The 20,632-nt window shown below is 42.8% G+C and overlaps 5 protein-coding genes and 1 long non-coding RNA gene across 16 annotated transcripts; 3 read left to right on the forward strand and 3 right to left on the reverse strand.

Annotated features, from left to right (window-relative positions):
• Positions 1–1,345: 1,345 nt before the first annotated feature.
• perp (p53 apoptosis effector related to pmp22) lies at positions 1,346–6,731 on the reverse strand. The gene is made up of 3 exons (XM_088385503.1): positions 6,192–6,731; positions 4,301–4,441; positions 1,346–2,933 (listed from the first exon to the last, which is right to left on the reverse strand). The coding sequence occupies exons 1-3, from the start codon at positions 6,397–6,399 to the stop codon at positions 2,722–2,724; spliced, it is 561 nt and encodes a 186-aa protein (XP_088241629.1). The 5' UTR covers positions 6,400–6,731; the 3' UTR covers positions 1,346–2,721.
• LOC148393507 (uncharacterized) lies at positions 6,072–9,226 on the forward strand. The gene is made up of 2 exons (XR_015860495.1): positions 6,072–6,780; positions 8,012–9,226. It is a non-coding gene; the product is annotated as an uncharacterized LOC148393507 (long non-coding RNA).
• LOC148393508 (cytoplasmic dynein 2 light intermediate chain 1-like) lies at positions 7,177–10,353 on the reverse strand. Of its 4 annotated transcripts, none has more exons than XM_088385502.1 (13): positions 10,190–10,353; positions 9,403–9,532; positions 9,245–9,279; positions 9,105–9,177; positions 8,920–9,008; positions 8,646–8,844; positions 8,380–8,448; positions 8,226–8,303; positions 8,053–8,132; positions 7,852–7,922; positions 7,623–7,720; positions 7,465–7,557; positions 7,177–7,314 (listed from the first exon to the last, which is right to left on the reverse strand). In XM_088385502.1, exons 2-13 carry the CDS (start codon positions 9,418–9,420, stop codon positions 7,252–7,254), a joined length of 966 nt encoding a protein of 321 aa, XP_088241628.1. In that variant the 5' UTR covers positions 9,421–9,532; positions 10,190–10,353; the 3' UTR covers positions 7,177–7,251. The 4 variants fall into 4 exon arrangements, with proteins under 4 accessions (XP_088241628.1, XP_088241626.1, XP_088241624.1 ...); XM_088385500.1 differs by lacking the exon at positions 10,190–10,353 and adding an exon at positions 9,616–9,775 and having other exon boundaries at positions 9,105–9,174; XM_088385498.1 differs by lacking the exon at positions 10,190–10,353 and adding an exon at positions 9,616–9,775.
• Positions 9,707–14,409, forward strand: LOC148393509 (uncharacterized). The gene is made up of 3 exons (XM_088385492.1): positions 9,707–9,837; positions 10,746–10,855; positions 11,024–14,409. The coding sequence occupies exon 3, from the start codon at positions 11,425–11,427 to the stop codon at positions 12,565–12,567; it is 1,143 nt and encodes a 380-aa protein (XP_088241618.1). The 5' UTR covers positions 9,707–9,837; positions 10,746–10,855; positions 11,024–11,424; the 3' UTR covers positions 12,568–14,409.
• Positions 13,170–18,047, reverse strand: LOC148393510 (uncharacterized). Of its 5 annotated transcripts, none has more exons than XM_088385504.1 (5): positions 16,025–16,249; positions 15,823–15,941; positions 15,507–15,604; positions 15,358–15,443; positions 13,171–15,268 (listed from the first exon to the last, which is right to left on the reverse strand). In XM_088385504.1, exons 1-5 carry the CDS (start codon positions 16,036–16,038, stop codon positions 15,181–15,183), a joined length of 405 nt encoding a protein of 134 aa, XP_088241630.1. In that variant the 5' UTR covers positions 16,039–16,249; the 3' UTR covers positions 13,171–15,180. The 5 variants fall into 5 exon arrangements, 1 of the variants encoding a protein (XP_088241630.1); XR_015860491.1 differs by having other exon boundaries at positions 14,394–15,268; positions 15,341–15,443; positions 15,812–15,941; XR_015860493.1 differs by lacking the exon at positions 16,025–16,249 and adding an exon at positions 17,947–18,047 and having other exon boundaries at positions 13,170–15,443; positions 15,812–15,941.
• On the forward strand, positions 16,928–20,438 carry LOC148393511 (uncharacterized). 4 transcript variants are annotated; one of them, XM_088385495.1, is made up of 3 exons: positions 16,928–17,082; positions 18,160–18,269; positions 18,438–20,438. In XM_088385495.1, the coding sequence occupies exons 2-3, from the start codon at positions 18,167–18,169 to the stop codon at positions 19,907–19,909; spliced, it is 1,575 nt and encodes a 524-aa protein (XP_088241621.1). In that variant the 5' UTR covers positions 16,928–17,082; positions 18,160–18,166; the 3' UTR covers positions 19,910–20,438. The 4 variants fall into 4 exon arrangements, with proteins under 4 accessions (XP_088241621.1, XP_088241622.1, XP_088241620.1 ...); XM_088385496.1 differs by lacking the exon at positions 16,928–17,082 and adding an exon at positions 17,643–17,767; XM_088385494.1 differs by lacking the exon at positions 16,928–17,082 and adding an exon at positions 17,657–17,779 and having other exon boundaries at positions 18,158–18,269.
• Positions 20,439–20,632: the final 194 nt, after the last annotated feature.

Raw genomic sequence — 20,632 nt, forward strand, 5'->3', positions numbered from 1 at the left:
AGTCTCCCCCCCCCCACCCCCTCCCTCCCCTAATCAACCCTTGGGGGCTGTTACGCTGGTCGCCGCCAGGGGGAGCTGACAGGCGGAGCTGCCTTGTACGGTGGCCGATAGGGGCGAAAGCAGAAATGCTGTAAGGGATTTTTTTTTTTTAAAGAAAACAAAGAAAAACAGATATGCAAAGTAAAATACACTCAAAAGAACTGCAAAACTAAAACACTCCAAGTAAGAAAGGCTGCAAACGCAGGAATGCTGTAAGGGAAAAAAAAGGATTAAAAGAAATCAAAGCAAAAACACATGCAAAATAAAATACACTCAAAAGAACTGCAAAACTAAGACACTCCAAGAAAGGCTGCAAACGATGAATAATGCAAACAAAAATCAAACACATGAATGCAAAAATAAACATATAACAATAAATACATTTGAAAACAATAATAAAACGTACAAAAACACATTGGATTTAAAACAAGAATAATAACTTAAAATGTCAATCTTGACCCAATTGTTGAACAGGTGAATTTTTAAATGACTTTTACAAGCCATATTTTGTACGACAATCAATTACACACTCTGCAGTGTCCATTAAGAAACGAACATCATATTTATGAAGGAATTTTATTTTATTTTATGAAAAGAAGCTCATTAGATTTGATTCGTGTTGAGTGCAACACATGCTCTTGGCCAACAGATGGCGGAAATGTCACTTCTTTAAAACAGGACTTGTCAATGTTGACGCTAACCCCACGCAAACACGTGCATACACACGCTAGGCTGGGAACAAGTTAGATTCCTCAAGAAGGCCCTTCCCAGGGTGGGGTCCAGTGGTTGTGAGTCACTGTTCGCTTATCACCACGGCTGTGTGTCCGCGTGCGTGTTGGCAAGTCGAGGACAAAGTTCAGCAAACTTTTTGCACACAACACATTTTGACTGCCAGTAGTAATGCGGTTTAGCACTTAGCTTAGCATTCCTGTTAACTGCTGTTGTAATAAAATTATTAAATCTTTGACGACACAAATAAAATAAAACACAAGATGAACATATTACTATATAAGTCTTAAAATAAACAAAGATGAAAATATTACTATATAAGTCTTAAAATAAACAATATTACTATAGTAGTACAAATTGTGTTTAGGGTTCTGCTACAGTACACGTTTCTTTCCTTACCTAGAATATTGCATGCCTCACACTTTCTCTCGAAACTCGTCCCTGTAACCATCAGCTTTACAGATGCCACACCTGCTGTGTAGGTGGCACACATGGCAGCAAAGACGTCTGCGGCACTATTAGTCATAGTGACAAGTAAAGAGGAGTATTTTTTTTATTCACTGAAGAAACAAATCAATTTTGTCAAAATGAAATAGTTTATTGCATAAAAAATAAAAACTACCAATAAAAGAGAATCAGTTGACACTACAGCAGGAGAACAATAAGAGGCAAAGAGTTAATAAAAACACATGACGCACCCACCGAAAAGACAAAGAGCGTTAATACAGTAGTAGCACAGTAGTCGTCTTTCTCCTACTGCTCATCAACGCACATGCAACCTGCCACGATTCATCCCCATATTCAAATATTTTGCATTTGGTTTAGTCTGTCAGTATCGACTCACATAGTATCTTTTTATCTACATGAATTGCTAACTAAAATATGCTATTTTTTTGTTTTGCACACTTAATAAATCAAACAAGGATTATTTAGATGCAAAGTTCTCACATTTGAGCAGCTAAGGCACATCAGACAAATGGATTTTGGTGTTTTGCATACTGAATTATGTTAGTTCGCTCCTTTACTGGTTCAAATAAAACCCAAACACAACACGATAGTTTGTGAAAAAACACACACACATTTGGGTACTTACTGCTTCCTTTAAACCACCAACAACAACAAAACTTAATATCACAATCAAAGCGGTTAACACACATTCTGACATCTTTTTAAAATCCTAATTTCTCTAAAAGATGATATATCACAAAAGAGTTTCTATTTAAGCGCAATTACATCACACAGCATCTAATGCGAAGCAAAATTAATCCGCCTCGTGCCTCTTTGTGACAAATACAAATGAAGATCGTGCAGGCAAAAAAGATGAAGAAATGAAGATTACAAATGCCAAGGAAAAAAAGGTGTAGACATGACATGAAACCATATTTTATATGCAATGGGGGAAAAGAAAGAAAGGAAGAAAAAAAAAAAAGGAAAACACCAGAATTCCAGTGTGTGAAATTGCCGTCCGAAGCTTCAATGGCAGGGTAGCAAACCTTTTTTCCTATTTTCTAAAAGTATGAAAAAATAGCATGCAATTTGCCCCTAAAAAATACTAAGTATTTTTTAATCACATTTCTTGTTCGAGAGCTAGATCAATCACACTGGGTCACTTGCACTGGAATGAACGCTCCAGATCATCGAGTCTAGAACAATTGCGCCTGATCAACACTTTACATCGATCTTTTCGGAACAATAAATTGCAGATCAATTGATCGCTTTTGTTAGTTCAAATTACATGGCGAGCTGGATTCATCAAATTTCTTCAGATCAAACGGTTCTGAACAAGCGAGTAGGCACTTTGGTGACGTTTTGTAAGTCGAAGCACTGAGGGACAAAACGGTTGCTACTGACGATGCCGATGCGACCTCCATCTTGAATTGGAGCAAAAGTGTACACATGTTCCAAGACAGAGGAGGAGGACATGCTGCTGGTAGTTGGGGTCGAGGGGGAGCTTTAGGCGGACGTGTAGAGGTACTTGGTCTTGGCCAAGCCGGTGAGCTCATCCTCGTAGCGCGGCAGGCAGCAGAAGAGCACGGCACAGCCGATGCACAGCAGGGTGGCGCCCCAGGCGAAGCCGTACGCCCACGTGTAGTAATAGTGGCCCTCGAATATCAGCTCGTTGAACTTGACCGGGTAGATGATCAGGGCGATCACCTGCAGCACCACTGCAAAGGGAATGCCACACTCCTTTTAGCATTTCTCATTTTGTTTCGCTGGCGATCAAAACTAGTGACCATATTTCATTCCGGTCGAGGATGGATGACAGCCGAGCTAACTAGAGTGTGAGAAAAATACTTTCACACCAACGCGAGACACTATTGGAGGAAAATACTCTACGCCAGCAACAAAGTGTTGAGTCACAATTAAGCAATCAAATCTGGCACCGCCCGTTGCGTCTACTCGAGAAAAAAGGCGTCAGTGATGAATTGTGACGCAATAAAAAAAACAAAAAATCTGACACTCAGGAATTCTAAAGTGGAGGGGGGGACAATACACTTATATTTTGGGGTGTTCCCTTCCAGGACAGACACGAGAGTCACTGATAAATTTGTGAGTCAGAAAATAAGCAAAGCAAGCTGCTTCACTTCCTGTCACAAACAATCACAGCACAAAATGGATGACGAATGCCAGTAAAAGCGGCAAGTTGACGTACAGACGGACGGACAGACGGATGATTAGTAGCCGTCACCTGAATGCAAGTCAACACTTTGTGTGTTAAGCATCTTTGTACTTGGTACAAATTCAATTTCACACTTGGATGCCGCATTAGCTCCTTTTCTAAACATTTCATGCTTGGGAATGTGTACTCGAAGGCTTATTCTTTTTTTTTTATCGTCGAGTAGTCTTAAAACAGAAACTTATCTTTTCCTTCTTTCCTAACCGCATATACAAACAAGTCCACGTGGTCCTGTGAGGTAAAAGTACTTTCCAACATTCCACCAATGTTGACACACCCGACTTTTGCCGAGCCCTACCCTGGCTCGCTCGCTCCCTCCTTTGCTCGCTCACTCACTTCCCCTCCTACAACACGTCGTCGTGTTGTTCATCCCTTTTTCTTTGGTATTGGATCCCTCCCAGCAACTTAGAAAGAACGTCACCATTTACTGCTCACTGCTTTCACTCCTCGGTGTGACCTTTTGTTCCCTGGCAAAACCCAACAAGAGCGAGCAAGTGAACGACCGCTCGGGGGAAGCCTTTTGCAAAGCGTTCATCGGAGCGAGGAAACAAAGAGGACCAGCGGTTTGCAGGCCAAAGCCTTTACCGTCCATGAAACATAATGCTCTGGTCGCCCTCGTTAACGGCACCCAGCGCAGAAATGCGTCGAAAAGTGCCACTTTTTACAGTAGAGAGCTGTTTCTGTGGTAACGTGGCTCAAACGTTGATGAACAAACAAACGGAATATATTCGCCACCATGTTGTAAAGGCCCAAATTAAGTTTGGCCAACGTGGTTCCTATACCATTAGCCGTAGTACATAAACAACACACAACCACATTCGGTTATTTACGTTCATACGTGCACATGTTTCTTACCAACAATAATAAGCATGACTCCGATGATGGGCAGTAGTGTGACGTTGAGCGTGCAGCACAGCGCCACGCAGGACAGGATGAAGGCGCCAATGAGGATGAGGAGGCCGATGATCATCAGGGCGGCCACTGCCTGCGCCCACGCTGCTCGTGCAACACACAAACACACACTGATCAGGAAAAACAAACATGGCGGCCTCACGTCAGTACAATGCAACGTGGTTGCTTGGTGGGGCTAAAATGATTATGATGATAACCGTGATGCTGATTTACAGCCCACGCCGATACAAAGCAAGGTCCGCGGCGGCCCGCAAAACCACGTTCGCCTTCTGCGGCGCCACGTGACGCCCTCCAGATAAAAGCGCTACAGAATACAACCACAGCAACCTCCTCGCACGCTTTAAAGGAGCTTGTGTGTTGATTTCTTTGAGGACAGAAAAAAATCAATTTTTTAAAGCATTGCATTTTATGTACACATTTAGCTTTGTTGACAATTTTTAATTATTATGTCGCTACCAAACAGAATTTGTTGATGTTTTTGTACTATTACAAAATATGTATACATAGAAAAATTCTGCACCACACAGTCATACCATGCAAGCCTTTTGTGTTCTCTACGCTTTGTCGTTAACGTGTGGGTCAGCCAACACCTTCAATTATTCATACCTGTGTGTGTGTGCGTGTGCGTGTGTGTTTGTGTGTGTGTCTGTGCACGCATCTGATGCCTAGCTACCTGGCCTGAGGCATGACTGACACACACACGCACTCACGCACACACAGACACACACAACGGACGTGTTCGACAGGTTGGCGCTCTTCTCTCAAACCTCAACGATCCCGTTTGGCTGACAATCAAAAACGTTTGAGTCAGACAAGGATGGTGAGCTCCTCCCAATGCTTGTCATTCTACTTTGCATGAATTAGCTTAGCTATGTATGTCATCTTTAAAGAATCAGATACGGCAGACTAGAATTGATTGGCCGTCCGGGAATCTCACGAGCTTCCCAAAGGCTACCACAGGTCCACAATATTGCGGTTATCTCCATTTGTGTTAGTTGTGAGTGTAAAGCAAAGAAGAAGCGGGTCCAAACAACTCAACGGGACGTGGGCTGTGTCGCCCGTGTCCCCCCCCCGCGCTTCACTGAGACGTCAGGAGGGATATTTACGGTCGAACGACCACACCGGCGCTGGTACTACTAGACAAAAGCGTCCTCTGTTATCCAGCAGTGTTGTCGTGGTGAAGGGTGCAAAGCAGTGGAGCAATCCAAGGGCAAGTTTAGGAAAGTTTCTTGGAGGAAGACATACTGAAGGTGGAAAAAAAATCCACCAATGAAACAGTTGATACTTTTTGACGCTGATTTGACAGTAAAAATATGGTAGCCATTTTCTGCTTTGATCCAAGGGGCAAAGGCCATTTTGCTACACTCAAATTTGTAAATATGCACTGATACCATAAGACCAGCCTGACACACTCCTATTGGATGATAATCAGGTCATTGTAAACAAGTGTGTTGACAAATCCTGCAACCTTTCTGACACACCTCATAACGACTATCTGAACTGCCAGTAATTTGGCGGAAGCTCCATCCTGACGTTCTAATATTTTAGGGTCTCCTTTTAGTTTTTTAAGGCCAAGGTTTGTCACCTTGGTTGGAGGTCTGGGCTCGAGCAGTTTGTTTGTGTTCCCAGGCCAGGCCGGATATGGCATGAGAAGGGAAAGGGCGCGGGGGGGGATTCCAAAGTTTAGGCCTCCCTCCCCCCATCCTCGGTTTGAACTGAATTAATACAGCAAGGTGTTGCATTTTCTACCGAAGTGCGCATGAATGACGACTGCGAGTGATGTTTTCACGTCGCCACGGTTAACGCTCGTGTATAGTAGTTGCGGGTCACTTACAGAACTCCATGAGGGACTTGCCCTCCTCCCACTTGTCATTGCGTCCGTGGTACTGCTCCCACATGCTGGCGTAGTGCGTCTTGCCCTCCTCATCCGTCACCCAGCCCGACGTGGCGGCGATGGCGATGATGTCGAAGATGATGGCGAAGAGCAGCAGCAGGGGCACGATCCACCTGCAGCGTGGGTAGGCGATTCCGCAGCGGAACATGGCGAGCTTCGGAGGACTCAAGGAAGCAAGGACGAAACGAAAGCTCTTGTCTGCTTGCCTGCTGGTGGTGGTGTGCGGCGCTGGCTGCCTGGGTTTTTAGTATCTTGGTGAGAGGAAGAGGAGGGAGAGGGAGAGGGGGGGAGCCACACCCGAGTGTGCAATGCAGCCGTCAACCTGGTTTGGGACTTACAGGGTTGGACTTGTCTGCCTTGCAAAATAAGCCCAGCCCAGTTCAGTTCAGTTGAAGGGAATGGGTCATGTTACACCCTCGCAAAAAGATGTCAGCGCTACTGGTCGATCCCTGGGTGGTGGCGGTGGTAAATGATCGCGGAGGTCGACGTCAAAGTAGCAACCACCTGTACCGAACAACGACAACGGAAGGTGCGGAAGCGCTGAGATAAAATGAAATGTTGTTGGGGTGACGCCTTTTCACCGCACGATGGCGGCCAAAACGTGCACAAAAACACCGTCGGGCAATGCTGCCACCTACTGGCTGTTTATCTGCATTGCTTGAATACTACGTCATGAATTATAATGTAGAGCACGAAGCGCGTTTATAAACAAACGGTACGGAGAAATATCTTGCCATCTGTTTCCACTGTTCACTCAAATTTAAAGTGTTACTCTTTATTAGGAAGTACAATTTTTTGTTTGTTAGTAGTGAGCACTTCCTGTACTCGTTATACCTTCTTTCTACTACTAAAATGTAACAATGATTTACATTTTTTATACTATTACATTTATTTTTTACCTAATCCTCTCAGTAATTCCTCAGAGTAAAAATCCAATGAGTTTATTTTTCTATTGGAAAAAAATTGAGAAATTTACAAATACAGTTTTCGAGTGGCGTTGCTATGTGTCCAGTTGCAGGCCTTTCCAGGACTTGGCTGCATTCTTCTTGTAGTCTTCCAATTCCTGCAGGCAGAAAATACGTTTTTATAGTTGTATCCACTCAGAGATTATTATACAACTAAATCCGGGTATTACGTTGCACTTTTTTGTACATTTGAGCATTTTTAGGAGTGTTTTGTTGTTGTGGTTGTTTTAAATGGAAAGTGCCGTTACCTGGTCTTTCTGCACCCGCATGGCGTCAATCTGCGGCTCGCTGTACTGCGGGTCCTTGGCTGGATCTTTTTCTTCCTTCTTCTCGCTGGTGTTCTGAAAACATGGAAATTAATTGGATCAAACTATTGTCTGGAATATGACTTATATTGAAAGCTGACCTCAGGGGGGAAGATGCGCTCGTAGACTTTCTTCCAGAGGTCTTTGGGGTTCTTGGCGTGCAGAGAAGTGATGTCTATTTCTGTTGTAGGCGGAGAGCCTATCGCGTTTATGTGTAAAATTAAACAAATGTAGCTCGACAACGTGTAGACGCAGACAGTACAATTTCATTAGGTGTGATGATGTAGAAGTGCGTGGTTAATATCGGCCACCGGAGGACGCTGTACTCACCGATTTGGCTGAAAGAGTCAGAGCCAACTGGAATGATGAGGGGCTTACTGGAGTCAAATGACATCGTTTTCCTACAAATAAACAGCACAATGAACTCTAGAATATTATAATAATGTTTACATTTTTCTATAACGTTTTATTTGTTGTTTCATTATTACAGATATGACACGATGGAGAGAGAATTCTGTGTGCCGTGTTCACCCTGTGTCCGCATTGAAGGCCAGATGGGAGAAGAAGCTTTTGGTCTTGGACACGAGGCTCTCCGACTTGATGCTGCTGAACTGACAACCGATAAAAAACACAGAAGAGGAAAGGACAAGTGAAACATGACAACGATGCAAATGTGTCGTCGTGCGTGAGACGAGTCATCTTACAATAAGCGAGGCGGCGTAATAGTGAGCAACAAAACGCAACGTCTTGCAAACCACTTTCCTCTTGTCCGACGCCAATTCCTGCAACGGTACGAGCTTTTTTAAACTGTGACTCGATCCTATCTTATGGTGCCAAGTATTTTTGTGTGCGCTTTACCTGAAAGAGGTCATACTTGCTGCCGATGATGAGCAGAGGAACTGGAAAGGGGCTAATCAGCTCTCTGTCCTGTTCAAGCAACAATTATCATCATGGTGTCTCAATCGATAGCTGGCAAAAGTATGTACAAACTTGGGAAAAAGAGAAAGCCCAATTGTTGAACAGGATTGAAGATTTGAAAAGGTACATCTCCATCAACTATTTACCATTTTTCACATTCTTAGTCTTCTGCAGGACAAACCATGTTGTAAGATGCGTGTGCTTACGGGAAAGTCTTTGGGCAGGACACGTGCAGCAAAAGGCGCGGTCGCTGATTGTTTGGACTGCGCTCGTTTCTTGTCAACTTGTCGGGCCTGAGAAGCAGCCTGCTCCACGTGGGTCTGCGCCACCTGCAGCAATGTCTCCATCGTAGCCCACAGAGTAGACGGAGCAGACAGATCCAACACCAAGATGATGGACAGGGACCTGTGTGGCATAGATTGAATTCATGAACACACTCCATCCAGGTGGATTTAGCTGCGCATTGTATATGTGAGTTACCTGATGCTAGCAGCAGTGATGGGGATCTGCACGAGATCTGACAAGGAAGTCCCACCTCCCAGCTCCCACAGGTGGGCTATGTCTTTGGGCTGGACATGTTACGTGACATTGGACATGTAACAGCGGAGAGGAAACAAAAGTCAAGTTTTCACGTAGTAGCTACTTCTGATTTGACAGTCACTCACCGTATTATGTCCTGTGGCTCTCCTGCCAAACGTGTACTCCAGAGCCAGAGTGGGCTTAGCTGGTTCATCCCTGCTGTGTATAACATTTAAGCACTATGATTAATTAAATGTGTTTATAATTACTCAATTTGAATACTCGCCTGTCCAGGCAACGGAGCAGAAGAGACGTTTTACCCTGTCGTAAAGAAAGATAAACATGTTGCATTTCGCCAATCACAATTAAACAGGGCTTGACATAAATGGAAAGTAAGCAGAGGAAATAAATCAACACTGAAAAAAAAAAAAAAAAAAAACATACCCCAGCCTTACTTCCCATGAGAAAGACGGTCCTCTCCCCCACTGCTTCTCCTCGACCATCGGCGTCCTCTCCAGCATCGCTCTCCCGACTTTGGACTTCGGCGGCGGCCAAGTCCCACAACTTGTCGATGCTGATATATGACACAAACAAACATCGCGTCACTTTATGTCCACTCCGTTGTATCGTGAAAAACGTCTTAGCACTTGGCCTTACCATGTTTTTGGCATCATCGGTCAAAAGCTAACATGTCCCTAAACAGTAACATAGCGGGACACGGAAGCGTTGCCAAGACAACGAGCGCACATTGATGACGAACTTCCGCTAATAGTTCGGCGATAAACACGTGTCGGCTCCAGACGGCCGAAAATCACCAGACACCAGACTAAGAGCTATTACCATCAAATATATGCATATATATGCCATTTGAAAACTACTGTAAGTATAAAATGAAGATTACCCAAAGAGAAGCAAACATAATCTCACTGTTGTTGCATATCGACGCATCCCTTCATGATTAGTCACTAGCTTGGAGAAAACGAGCACAAAAAAAGTGGTGTTTCAGTGAGTGGTTAATTCTTTCCTTGGCAAATCGTAAATCTACATTCTGCTTTACATAGTTCACACTAGGAGACGCCACACGTTCACTGATTGATCCGTTGATGCACGTGAAGGCAATTCACTCATTGACTCGTTCGGGAACGGGAAAATGAGGACTCGTTCCCTCACTGATCCGTTCTGGCAATGAACGGGAAATGCAAATGACTCACTCACTGACTCGTTTACTCACAGATCCGTTCCGTCGATGAACAGAAGCGATAACGCCTTCTATTCAGCTGCATCAAATAAACACTCAACCTATGTGGTGAATCAGTAACATTAGCTACACTACAACTGCAGTACAGACGTGCGAGCCGCTTTCATTAGCATGGTAGCTGCACAAGGCTAACTTTTATGATATATAGCTTGATTATTGGCATTATCGTCGAATTACAACTGTCTTTTGTCGAGTAGCTGCAAAGACTACTCTGAGCAGCGTCCTCGACGAATGCTGCATCGTAAATGAGCCATCATCATATGCTGGTTCTTGCCTGTACCGAGAGTAATACGGTACCGTGGAACTTACTCAAGATTGAGTATTAGCAATGGTGGTTGCAGGCAGGCATGCCCCGGATTTTAAATCTCAATGCCTTCATGCACTCTACCAGATGATAACGCATAATCACGTTTGCTAAAACAGGTCCGATCTACATGAAATGTCGTTTTGTGTATTGGGTCGCTTTAAGTTCACGTTGGTTTGTTACCTTTGTAAGCCAAACATCGTTGAACAAGTGTTGTGATTGCAGTGTGAAAATGTTTGCAAGGACCACAGCAAAGTACGTGGAGGAAAAGGACCGAAGTCATCAACGACTGGAAGAGCTTTGGCTGCAGCCTGACGTTGTGTTGCGCAGAGCGGGTTAGTACACGTCTATTTTCTACTATGAATCCTCTTCCAGTGTTCGTTTTAAGTAGACTTCTATCAAAATCATGTGTCATAGGCAGATTGAAGAAGTCCTTGTATAGGTTTGACCAGTTTCTCTTCAACTGTAACTTTCATTGTTAATGTGTTTGTCTTGTTTTGCAGAAAGTGAAGCTATTTGTCCAAAGCAGCAGGAGCCAGAGCACACTCACATTAAAGAGGAAGATGTAGACATTGAGGTCCAGCACTTCAATAAACAAATGGAGCAGAAGTTTCTTTGCACCATAAAAGAGGAGGAAGAGCCGCAGCGGGATTGTAATAAAGAGGAGGGAGAGGACTCCTACGACATTAAAGAGGAGGGAGAGGACTCCTGCGACATTAAAGAGGAGGGAGAGGACTTCTGCGACATTAAAGAGGAGGGAGAAGACTTCTATGACATTAAAAAGGAAGAGGAGGAAGATGCCTGCAAGATGCCATGGATTGATGTTCCTTTGAAGAGTTTAGATGAAGGTCAACGTGAGGTGAGCAAATGAGCAGAGCCTCCATGCTGCAGCTCCAGTCAAAAAATGCCCAGAGAAGGTGATGGAGACCACTGTGGAGGATCACAAGCAGCTCCACCATCAGATAGCGATGACGTGTCATCACATGTTCCTGCTGCTGCTCATGATGATGATGAGTCTCAAAACAAACACAGGCAATGTTCTCAGTGTGGGAAATGTAGTGCTAATAACAGCGGTTTGAAACAAGACATGAGAATACACACAAGAAAGGAAAACCTTTCCTGCTCAGATTGTGGCCAAAAAGTCCCTCAAAGGGAAGATTTTAAAAAGCACACAAGAATCCACACTGGCGAGAAACCTTTTTCTTGCTCAGTTTGTGGCAAAAAATTCTCTCGGAGTGGTAATTTAAAAGTGCACACAAGAATCCACACTGGTGAGAAACCTTTTTCATGCTCAGTTTGTAGCCGGAAATTCTCGTACAAGGGAGGTCTAACACTTCATACAAGAACCCACACTGGTGAGAAACCTTTTACATGCTCAGTTTGTGGCCAAAAATTCAGTACTACGGGAAGCTTAAAAAGACATAAAAGAATCCACACTGGTGAGAAACCTTTTTCCTGCTCAGTTTGTGGCCAAACATTCTCTGAGAAGCAATATCTAACACTTCATACAAGAAGCCACACTGGTGAGAAACCTTTTTCATGCTCAGTTTGTAGCGAAAAATTCTCTCGGAGTGGACATTTAAAAAAGCACACAGTAATTCACACTGGTGAGAAACCCTTTTCATGCTCAGTTTGTGGCCAAAAATTCTCTGAGAAGGTAACCTTAAAAAGACATACAAGAATCCACACTCGCGAGAAACCTTATTCATGCTCAGATTGTGGCAAAAAATTCTCTCAAAGGGAATCTTTAAAAATCCACACAAGAATCCACACTGGCGGCGAGAAACTATTTTCCTGCTCAGTTTGTGGCCAAAAATTCTCTTGGGGGGGGAATTTAATCAGGCACACAAGAATTCACACTGGTGAGAAACCCTTTTCATGCTCAGTTTGTGGCCAAAAATTCTCTGAGAAGGGAACCTTAAAAAGACATACAAGAATCCACACTGGTGAGAAACCTTTTTCATGCTCAGTTTGTGGCCAAAGATTCTCCCAGAGGGGAAATTTAAAATACCACATACAGCACACAAGAATCCACACTGGCGAGTAATCTTTTTCATGCTCAGTTTGTGGCCAAAATTTTTCAGCGAAGAGAACCTTAAAAAGTCATACTACAAAAATCCACACTGGCGAGAACCCTGTTGCCTGCTCAGTCACTTGCCAAAATGTCTCTATTGCGAATTCCGAGTCATGAATTATAATGTAGAGCACGAAGCGCGTTTATAAACAAACGGTACCGAGAAATATCTTGCCATCTGTTTGCACTGTTCAATCAAATTTAATTGTTACTCTTTTATAGGAATTACGATTTTTCTTTTGTTAGTAGTGAGCACTTCCTGTACTTGCTTTACCTTCTTTCTACTACTAAAATGTAACAATGATTTCCATTTTTCGTACTATATTTATTTTTCCACCTAATCCTCTCAGTAATTCCTCAGAGTAAAAATCCAATTAGTTCATTTTTCTGTTGGAAAAAAATTGAGAAATTGACAAATACAGTTTTTGAGTGGCGTTGCTATGTGTCCAGTTGCAGGCCTTTCCAGGACTTGGCTGCATTCTTTTTGTACTGTTGGATTTTGTCCACAATTTAGGGAGCGTGTTATCTGCGCCTCATGGCAACAGCCATTGCCAATCACCTGTTATCCAATTTACTCACTGCATGCTCGTTTGATTTCTTCAGATTTAGGAAAATGCTAAGACACTGAAGCACAAATTAGACTTACACAGGTTGGTTGAGTTCAATCACAATTCTTGTTCAGAAAGCTCTGTCTTCAGGAAAGTACAATACAGCGCTGGGCCTTTCAAGAGCGGAAAGTCTCCATTCAGAAAAGGCAACGTTCAAGGTTCTTTGCTTAGCTTATATCAGCTGCACATGCCAGTGTGGGCCGAGTTTGATGGGTGATAAGTCTTTGGGGTGGGGCAAGTTCGCCATGGGAGTGGGTGCTGGTTATGGGCGATTCGGTGTGTGTGGGGGCTGTTGTCTTCCATCCCGTCTTTCGGCCATGGCCGAGTCCTTGGCTGGCTCCCTCTGGCACCTGCTGGTTTTATCTCCACGTGACCTTCCTGTGAACATTCTTCTCCAATCTTGGACATACACTGTCGTACCTCATTCTTTCAATTTTGTCATTTTGTACAAAATTACGTTAGCTTTTGGCTGTGACATCATTAATCTATTGCTGTTCCCTGACTATGTAAAGTTTGTGCTTTTGATACTTCATGTCTCTGCTTACGTCAGGGGTCACCAACACGGTGCCCGCGGGCACCAGGTAGCCCGTGAGGACCGCATGAGTCGCCCGCTGGACTGTTCTAAAATTAGCTCAAATAGCGGCACTTGTCAGTGAGCTGCATCTATTTATTTTACAGTCAAACCTCGGTTTCTGAACGTCCCGGTTCTCGAACAAGTCGGAATTTGAATAAAAAATTCCAGATTTTTTTGCTTCGGTTGTTGAACAAAATTCAGAGGTCGAACCTCACTAGATGAGCCGGAAGGACCCGAGAAAACCCGACCGCACGGCCCGGATGCCGACTGAATCTGTGGTTATGGTATTTTCGTTACTTTGAGGATTGTATTAACCCCTAATCATGCCTCCAAAGAAAGCAAGTGGGAGCAGTAAAGCCATCCTAAAACACAAAGATGCTCTTAATGCGACACTGAGCGCCCGATCGGACCAAATAAAGCTCCCCGCGCACTGAGGTCCACTTAAATCTTGGAAAGTACATCAGGACTTTAAGAATATTTTCTAAATTTCAGCGACGGCTCTGTCACAATAATGCGACCAGCGCGGTGCAGTTGCGCGGTCGGCGACGCGCTACGGTTGCGTGTTCGGCGGTGCGCTGCAGTTGCGCGATCGGGCAAAAATGCGCAAATGAAAAAAATGTTTTTAAAAAAAAGGGGGGGGGGGGTTCTTTTAGTCTTGGAACGGACTAAATTTTTTTCTATTATTTGTAATGGGAAAAATAGATTCGGAATTCGACCGATTTGCTTCTCGAACCGCCTTCTGGAACGGATTGTGGTCGAAAACCGAGATTTGACTGTATTTTTGCTGTTCTTGTTAAAATCACACTTACATGAGAACTGAAAATGACAATGATAACACAAAGTGAAAGCTAAATTGAGCAAATTGGCTATTTCAGAAGTGTGTGTCAAACTGGTAGCCCTTTGCCTTAATCAGTACCCAGGAAGTAGCTCTCGGTTTAAGAAAGGTTGGTGACCCCTGGCTTACGTCATTCTATTCTTAGTTTAATCATGCTTCCAACCGTATCTTTTCTTTGTTAGGCAAAATATTTCCCTCTGTGCAGAGCGTTCAGTAGTAATCAAAAACTGGCGTCTAGCATTAGTCAAAACATAAGATACAATCAAGTACTGAACAGTCAAGACGACTCTGGCCGTGTCCATGATTTAGAGAAAAAACATCAGGCATTCATTACACAGTTCCTTAAGGGTCATTAAGCTATTTAGGCAATATATCAAAAGTCATTTGTTATTTCAAAGTGCTCAAAAATATATATCAGATCATAAAGTTATAAAAACCTTTCTCATCACCATTTATCAAAAATGTCTAGTTATGTCTTCTTTATTGATTTGGTGTGTAGGTATAATTATATGCTTAAAATGTCTCTTTTATTTATTTGATATGTGAATATACTTGTCTGCTTATGTACTTTATTGAATGAGGTTTGAGCATATCTGTTTTTGTAGCAGGCAGGACCTTTTGTATTTTGACCCCATCCTTTCAGTACTCTTCCAATTCCTGCAGGCAGAAAATACGTTTTTATAGTTGTATCCACTCAGAGAATATTATACAACTAAATCCGGGTATTACTTTGCACTTTTTTGTACATTTTAGCATTTTTAGGAGTGTTTTGCGGCTCGCTGTACTGCTGGTCCTTGGCTGGATCTTTTTCTTCCTTCTTCTCGCTGGTGTTCTGAAAACAGAAATTAATTGGATCAAAATATTGTCTGGAATATGACTTATATTGAAAGCTGACCTCAGGGGGGAAGATGCGCTCGTAGACTTTCTTCCAGAGGTCATTGGGGTTCTTGGCGTGCAGAGAAGTGATGTCTATTTCCGTTGTAGGCGGAGAGCCTATCGCGTTTATTTGTAAAATTAGACAAATGTAGCTCGATCGAACCCTAGGGGTTCGGTGAGTCGGCTTCAGGGGTTCGGCAGAGCTGGTATGCTATTTCGCATTATGCATTTTGCCAATCACAATTAAACAGGGCTTGACATAAATGGAAAGTAAGCAGAGGAAATAAATCAACAGTAATAAAATAAAATAAAATAAAAACATACCCCAGCCTTACTTCCCATGAGAAAGACGGTCTTCTCCCCCACTGCTTTTCCTCGACCATCGGCGTCCTCTCCAGCATCGCTCTCCCGACTTTGGACCTCAGCGGCGGCCAAGTCCCACAACTTGTCGGTGCTGGTATATGACACAAACAAACATCGCGTCACTTTATGTCCACTCCGTTGTATCGTAAAAAACGTCTTAGCACTTGGCCATACCATGTTTTTGGCATCCTCGGTCAAAAGCTAACATGTCCCTAAACCAGGTCTGGGCAAAATACGGCCCGTGGGCCACATCCGGACCTTTGTGCTTCCCTGTCCGGCCCGCATGAGGCCAATCGTAAATTATATTTGATTACAACTTAATTAAAAAAAAAAAAAATCTGTGTCGTACGTGCAATACAACTGTTTTGCTTTCATTTTGAAAGGCGTCGCACTTCCGTGTAGCGTACGTGTATGTGAGCTGTGCCTGAAGGTGTACAATGCGAAGTAATGCTGCCCGAGAAATAAATGTGTGCTGACCCTCAGAAAAGAAAAGTTGACAAGGAGCGCCGTGTTTTCAACAAGACATGGACTGCCAAGTATTTCTTTACAGAAATGAAAGGTAAAGCCTTGTGCCTGATTTGTGGTACACAGGTCGCTGTGTTTAAAGAATATAATTTGAGTCGCCACTACACGACCAAGCATGAGAAAAAATACATCTGTCTGATAAACAGCGCGCATCAGAGGCTGATGCATTGCTAGCAAAACTGCAAGCCCAACAAGGACTTTTTATCAAACTTCACACCCAGAGATGCAGCGGCTTTGTCATTTGAGGAAAAGTTAAAGAAGTTACGAATAAATTGTACTGATTAATTATTGTGTTTTTATTTGACCTATACACCACAATTTCACACAGCTTAATATAAATATAAACAGAATAATTGTATTCTTCTAATTACCAGTACCAGCTATTTAAAATTAATAATTTAGTGCATTTTACAATGGAAGAAAATTGAGCAGGTTTAAGTTATCGTAGGTGTGGCCCTCTGACACAACTGAGGTTTTTCATGTGGCCCCTTGTAAAAATTAATCGCCCACCCCTGCCCTAAACAGTGACGTAGCGCCACACGGAAGCGTTGCCAAGACCACGGGCGCACATTGATGACGAATTTTCGCTAATTCTTCGGTGATAAACTACAAAGATCAGCACGTGTCGGCTCCAGACGGCCGAAAATCACCAGACCAAGAGCTATTATCATCAAATACATGCATACATATGCTATTTGAAAACTACTGTAAGTATAAAATTAAAATTACCCAAAGAGAAGCATAATCTCACTGTTGTTGCATATCGACGCATCCCTTCATGCTTAGTCACTACTAGTGATGGGTCTTGAGGCGTTGTGTATTGTTTCGATACATTGCCAAACTGTCGATACTGTGTCACTGAATATTGTCACCCGCTGGGGCTTAACAATACTACAGGCCACCCTAGTTGACAGACACGACTGACACTGATTTGACGACCTAGTATATACATTAATTAATTTAAAACAATACGTTTTCCAAATGTTTTGAAATTGAGCCTGTTGGGCTTTTTGGACACAATTTCTCACGCCATTGAAAACACCCACTCGCACGGCACAGATGAGGCTGGAGTGCAGTGTAGTGGGTCTTTTGATTGTCCCAGTGTCTGACTTGGGGCTGCTCCATAATTCTTAATAACTTTGAGCATGAACCGCAAAAGATCAGATATTGTTTTAGCAGATCCATCCCGTTGACAATGCGCTTCCTTTAACAGAGCTTTGGCGCGCTTCCTTGAAAGACTACGCTGCTCCTTCGGTCACGTGACTTTTTTTTTTTTAAAGCGATAATTTTTAATGCTTCCACTCTGAGCTCGACACATGAGCCTACGCATCGGTGTTATTCGTAGTACTGCTTGGTTGCAGTACAGAAGTGCGGGCCGCTTTCATTAGCATGGTAGCTACCACAAGATTAATTTAATTATATTTAGCTTGATTATTGGCATTATCGTCGAATTACAACTGTCTTTTGGCTACTCTGAGCAGCGTCCTCGACGAATGTTGGATCGCAAATGAGCCATCATCACATGCTGGTTCTTGCCTGTACCGAGAGTAATACTGTACCGTGGAACTTACTCAAGATTGAGTATTAGCAATGGTGATTGCAGGCATGCCCCCGATTTTAAATCTTAATGCCTTCATGCACTCTACCAAATGATAACGCATCACGTTTGCTAAAACAGGGCCGATCTCCATGAAATGTCGTTTCGTTTATTGGGTCGCTTTAAGTTCACGTTTGTTTGTTACCTTTGTAAGCCAAACATCGCTGAACAAGTGTTGTGATTGCAGTGTAAAAATGTTTGCAAGGACCACAGCAAAGTACGTGGAGGAAAAGGACCGTAGTCGTCAACGACTGGAAGATCTTTGGCTGCAGCCCTATGTTTTGTTGCGCAGAGCAGGTTAGTACATGTCTATTTTCTACTATGAATTCTCTCCCAGTGTTTATTTTAAGTACAATTCTATCAAAATCATGTGTCATAGATAGATTGACGAAGTCTTTGTATAGGTTTAACCAATTTCGCTTCAACTGTAACTTTCATTGTTAATGTGTTTGTCTTGTTTTGCAGAAAGTGAAGCTATTTGTCCGAAGCAGCAGGAGCCAGAGCGCACTCACATTAAAGAGGAAGATGTAGAAATTGAGGTCCAGCACTTCAATGAACAAATGGAGGAGAAGTTTCTTTGCACCATAAAAGAGGAGGAAGAGCCGGAGCGGGATTGGAATAAAGAGGGAGAGGACTCCTGCGACATAAAAGAGGAGGGAGAGGACTCCTGCGACATTAAAGAGGAGAGAGAGGACTTCTACGACATTAAAGAAGAGGGAGAAGACTTATATGACATTAAAAAGGAAGAAGAGGAAGATGCCTGCAAGATGCCATTGATTGGTGTCCCTTTGAAGAGTTTAGATGAAGGTCAACGTGAGGTGAGCAAAGGAGCAGAGCCTCCATGCTGCAGCTCCAGTCCAAAAATGCCCAGAGAAGGTGATGGAGACCACTGTGGAGGATCACAAGCAGCTCCACCATCAGATAGCGATGACGTGTCATCACATGTTCCTGCTCCTGCTGCTGCTCATGATGATGATGAGTCTCAAAACAAACACAGGCAATGTTCTCAGTGTGGGAAATGTTTTGCTGATAACAGTGGTTTGAAACAACACATGAGAATACACACAAGAAAAGAAAACTTTTCCTGCTCAGATTGTGGCAAAAAATTCTCTCGAAGGAAATATTTAAAAAGGCACACAAGAATCCACACTGGTGGCGAGAAACACTTTTCCTGCGCCGATTGTGGCAAAACATTCTCTCAAAGGGAATATTTAAGAAGGCACATGAGAACCCACACTGTCGTCAAGAAACCTTTTTCATGCTCAGTTTGTGGCAAAAAATTCTCTCAGAGTGGTACTCTAAAAGTGCACACAAGAATCCACACTACCGAGAAACACTTTTCCTGCTCCGATTGTGGCAAAACATTCTCTCAAAGGGAATATTTAAAAAGGCACATGAGAACCCACACTGGCGTCAAGAAACCTTTTTCATGCTCAGTTTGTGGCAAAAAATTCTCTCAGAGTGGTAATCTAAAAGTGCACACAAGAATCCACACCGGCGAGAAACCTTTTTCATGCTCAGTTTGTGGCCGAAAATTCACTGACAAGGGAAGTCTAATAACTCATACAAGAATCCATACTGGTGAGAAACCTTTTTCATGCTCAGTTTGTGGCCAAAAATTCTCTCGGAGTGGACATTTAAAAGAGCACTCAAGAATCCACACTGGCGAGAAACCTTATCCATGCTCAGTTTGTGGACAAAGATTCTCTAATAGTGCACGTTTAACAGAGCACACAAGAATCCACACTGGCGAGAAACCTTTTTCATGCTTAGTTTGTGGCAAAAGATTTTCAGTGAAGAAGTCCTTAAAAAGTCATACTACAAGAATCCACACTGGCGAGAACCCTGTTGCCTGCTCAGTCACTTTCCAAATAGTTTCACTGAGAATTCCGTGTGCTGGCGAGATGAGCGGATTTGTGAAGTTTTCACCTATTTGAGTAGACGTCATGAGTTTTTGCATCAATGATGATGTAGTTAAGTGGCCTTGGGGTAATAATAGTTTTGTTGTTTTCATTATACTTGGTGTTATTTTGGTTTTAGTTGAGGTATTTAACAGTAAATAAATTTAATTCATATTCTGGGCAAGTTGCTTAATTTCTATTAGTGTTTAGGGTTTATTTTGTTCAGCTTTTCATGTTCATGTTAAGGTTTTTGCCCCCATATTTGTCAAGACTTAAGAAGAAAAATCAGAAGCAAGCAAGACACTTTTTTTTTTTTTTTCTTGTGTGGCGATTCAGCCCTGCTCTCTGCACTGGAAAAAGCTAGCCAATCAAGAAGGGGTCTGACACCATATCTGAAGCGAAGTGAGACAACTACGGGGAGAAAAGAAAGCTCAGATGCACAATGATTAATTCTTTTCATTTTGCACTGAAAATAGATTAAGCAATTTGTGTAGAAATACCGAATGACAAAATATGAAAGCAAGTGGAATGCCTTGGAATCATGAAATAAAATGAGTGAATTATAGCGAATGACATTGATCATTGTGGAATCGTGAAGTATTATATGGAATTATGTCGAATATTAAACAATGAGGAACGATGGAATCATGTTGGTGTATTTTTAATGACTGTTTTGGCTAATATTTCAAATTCTTTAAATTTTTGGTTTTGTTCTTACATTTCTTTTGTAATTTTCCAATTTGTCTATTGTAATATTTG

Source organism: Syngnathus floridae, chromosome 9 (genome assembly GCF_059516105.1).
Source record: "Syngnathus floridae isolate MCC-2025c chromosome 9, RoL_Sflo_1.0, whole genome shotgun sequence".
Classification (NCBI taxonomy): domain Eukaryota; kingdom Metazoa; phylum Chordata; class Actinopteri; order Syngnathiformes; family Syngnathidae; genus Syngnathus; species Syngnathus floridae.

Excerpts from the sequence above, each read along its gene's own strand:
- LOC148393508 (XM_088385498.1), bottom strand. Across the intron at positions 9,009-9,104 it reads GAGCCACAGGACATAATACG|CCCAAAGACATAGCCCACCT; the intron begins GTGAGTGACTGT and ends TAACATGTCCAG. Across the intron at positions 8,449-8,645 it reads TCCTGCCCAAAGACTTTCCC|GACAGAGAGCTGATTAGCCC; the intron begins GTAAGCACACGC and ends TTGCTTGAACAG.
- perp (XM_088385503.1), bottom strand. The coding sequence starts at position 6,399 with ATGTTCCGCTGCGGAATCGCCTACCCACGCTGCAGGTGGATCGTGCCC. Across the intron at positions 4,442-6,191 it reads CAAGTCCCTCATGGAGTTCT|CGTGGGCGCAGGCAGTGGCC; the intron begins GTAAGTGACCCG and ends TTGCACGAGCAG. Across the intron at positions 2,934-4,300 it reads AGTCATGCTTATTATTGTTG|TGGTGCTGCAGGTGATCGCC; the intron begins GTAAGAAACATG and ends TTCCCTTTGCAG.
- LOC148393509 (XM_088385492.1), top strand. The coding sequence starts at position 11,425 with ATGCCCAGAGAAGGTGATGGAGACCACTGTGGAGGATCACAAGCAGCT.
- LOC148393510 (XM_088385504.1), bottom strand. Across the intron at positions 15,605-15,822 it reads GACCGTCTTTCTCATGGGAA|GCTCTCCGCCTACAACGGAA; the intron begins GTAAGGCTGGGG and ends TAAACGCGATAG. Across the intron at positions 15,444-15,506 it reads AGCGCATCTTCCCCCCTGAG|AACACCAGCGAGAAGAAGGA; the intron begins GTCAGCTTTCAA and ends TTCTGTTTTCAG.
- LOC148393511 (XM_088385494.1), top strand. Across the intron at positions 18,270-18,437 it reads TGTTTTGTTGCGCAGAGCAG|AAAGTGAAGCTATTTGTCCG; the intron begins GTTAGTACATGT and ends CTTGTTTTGCAG.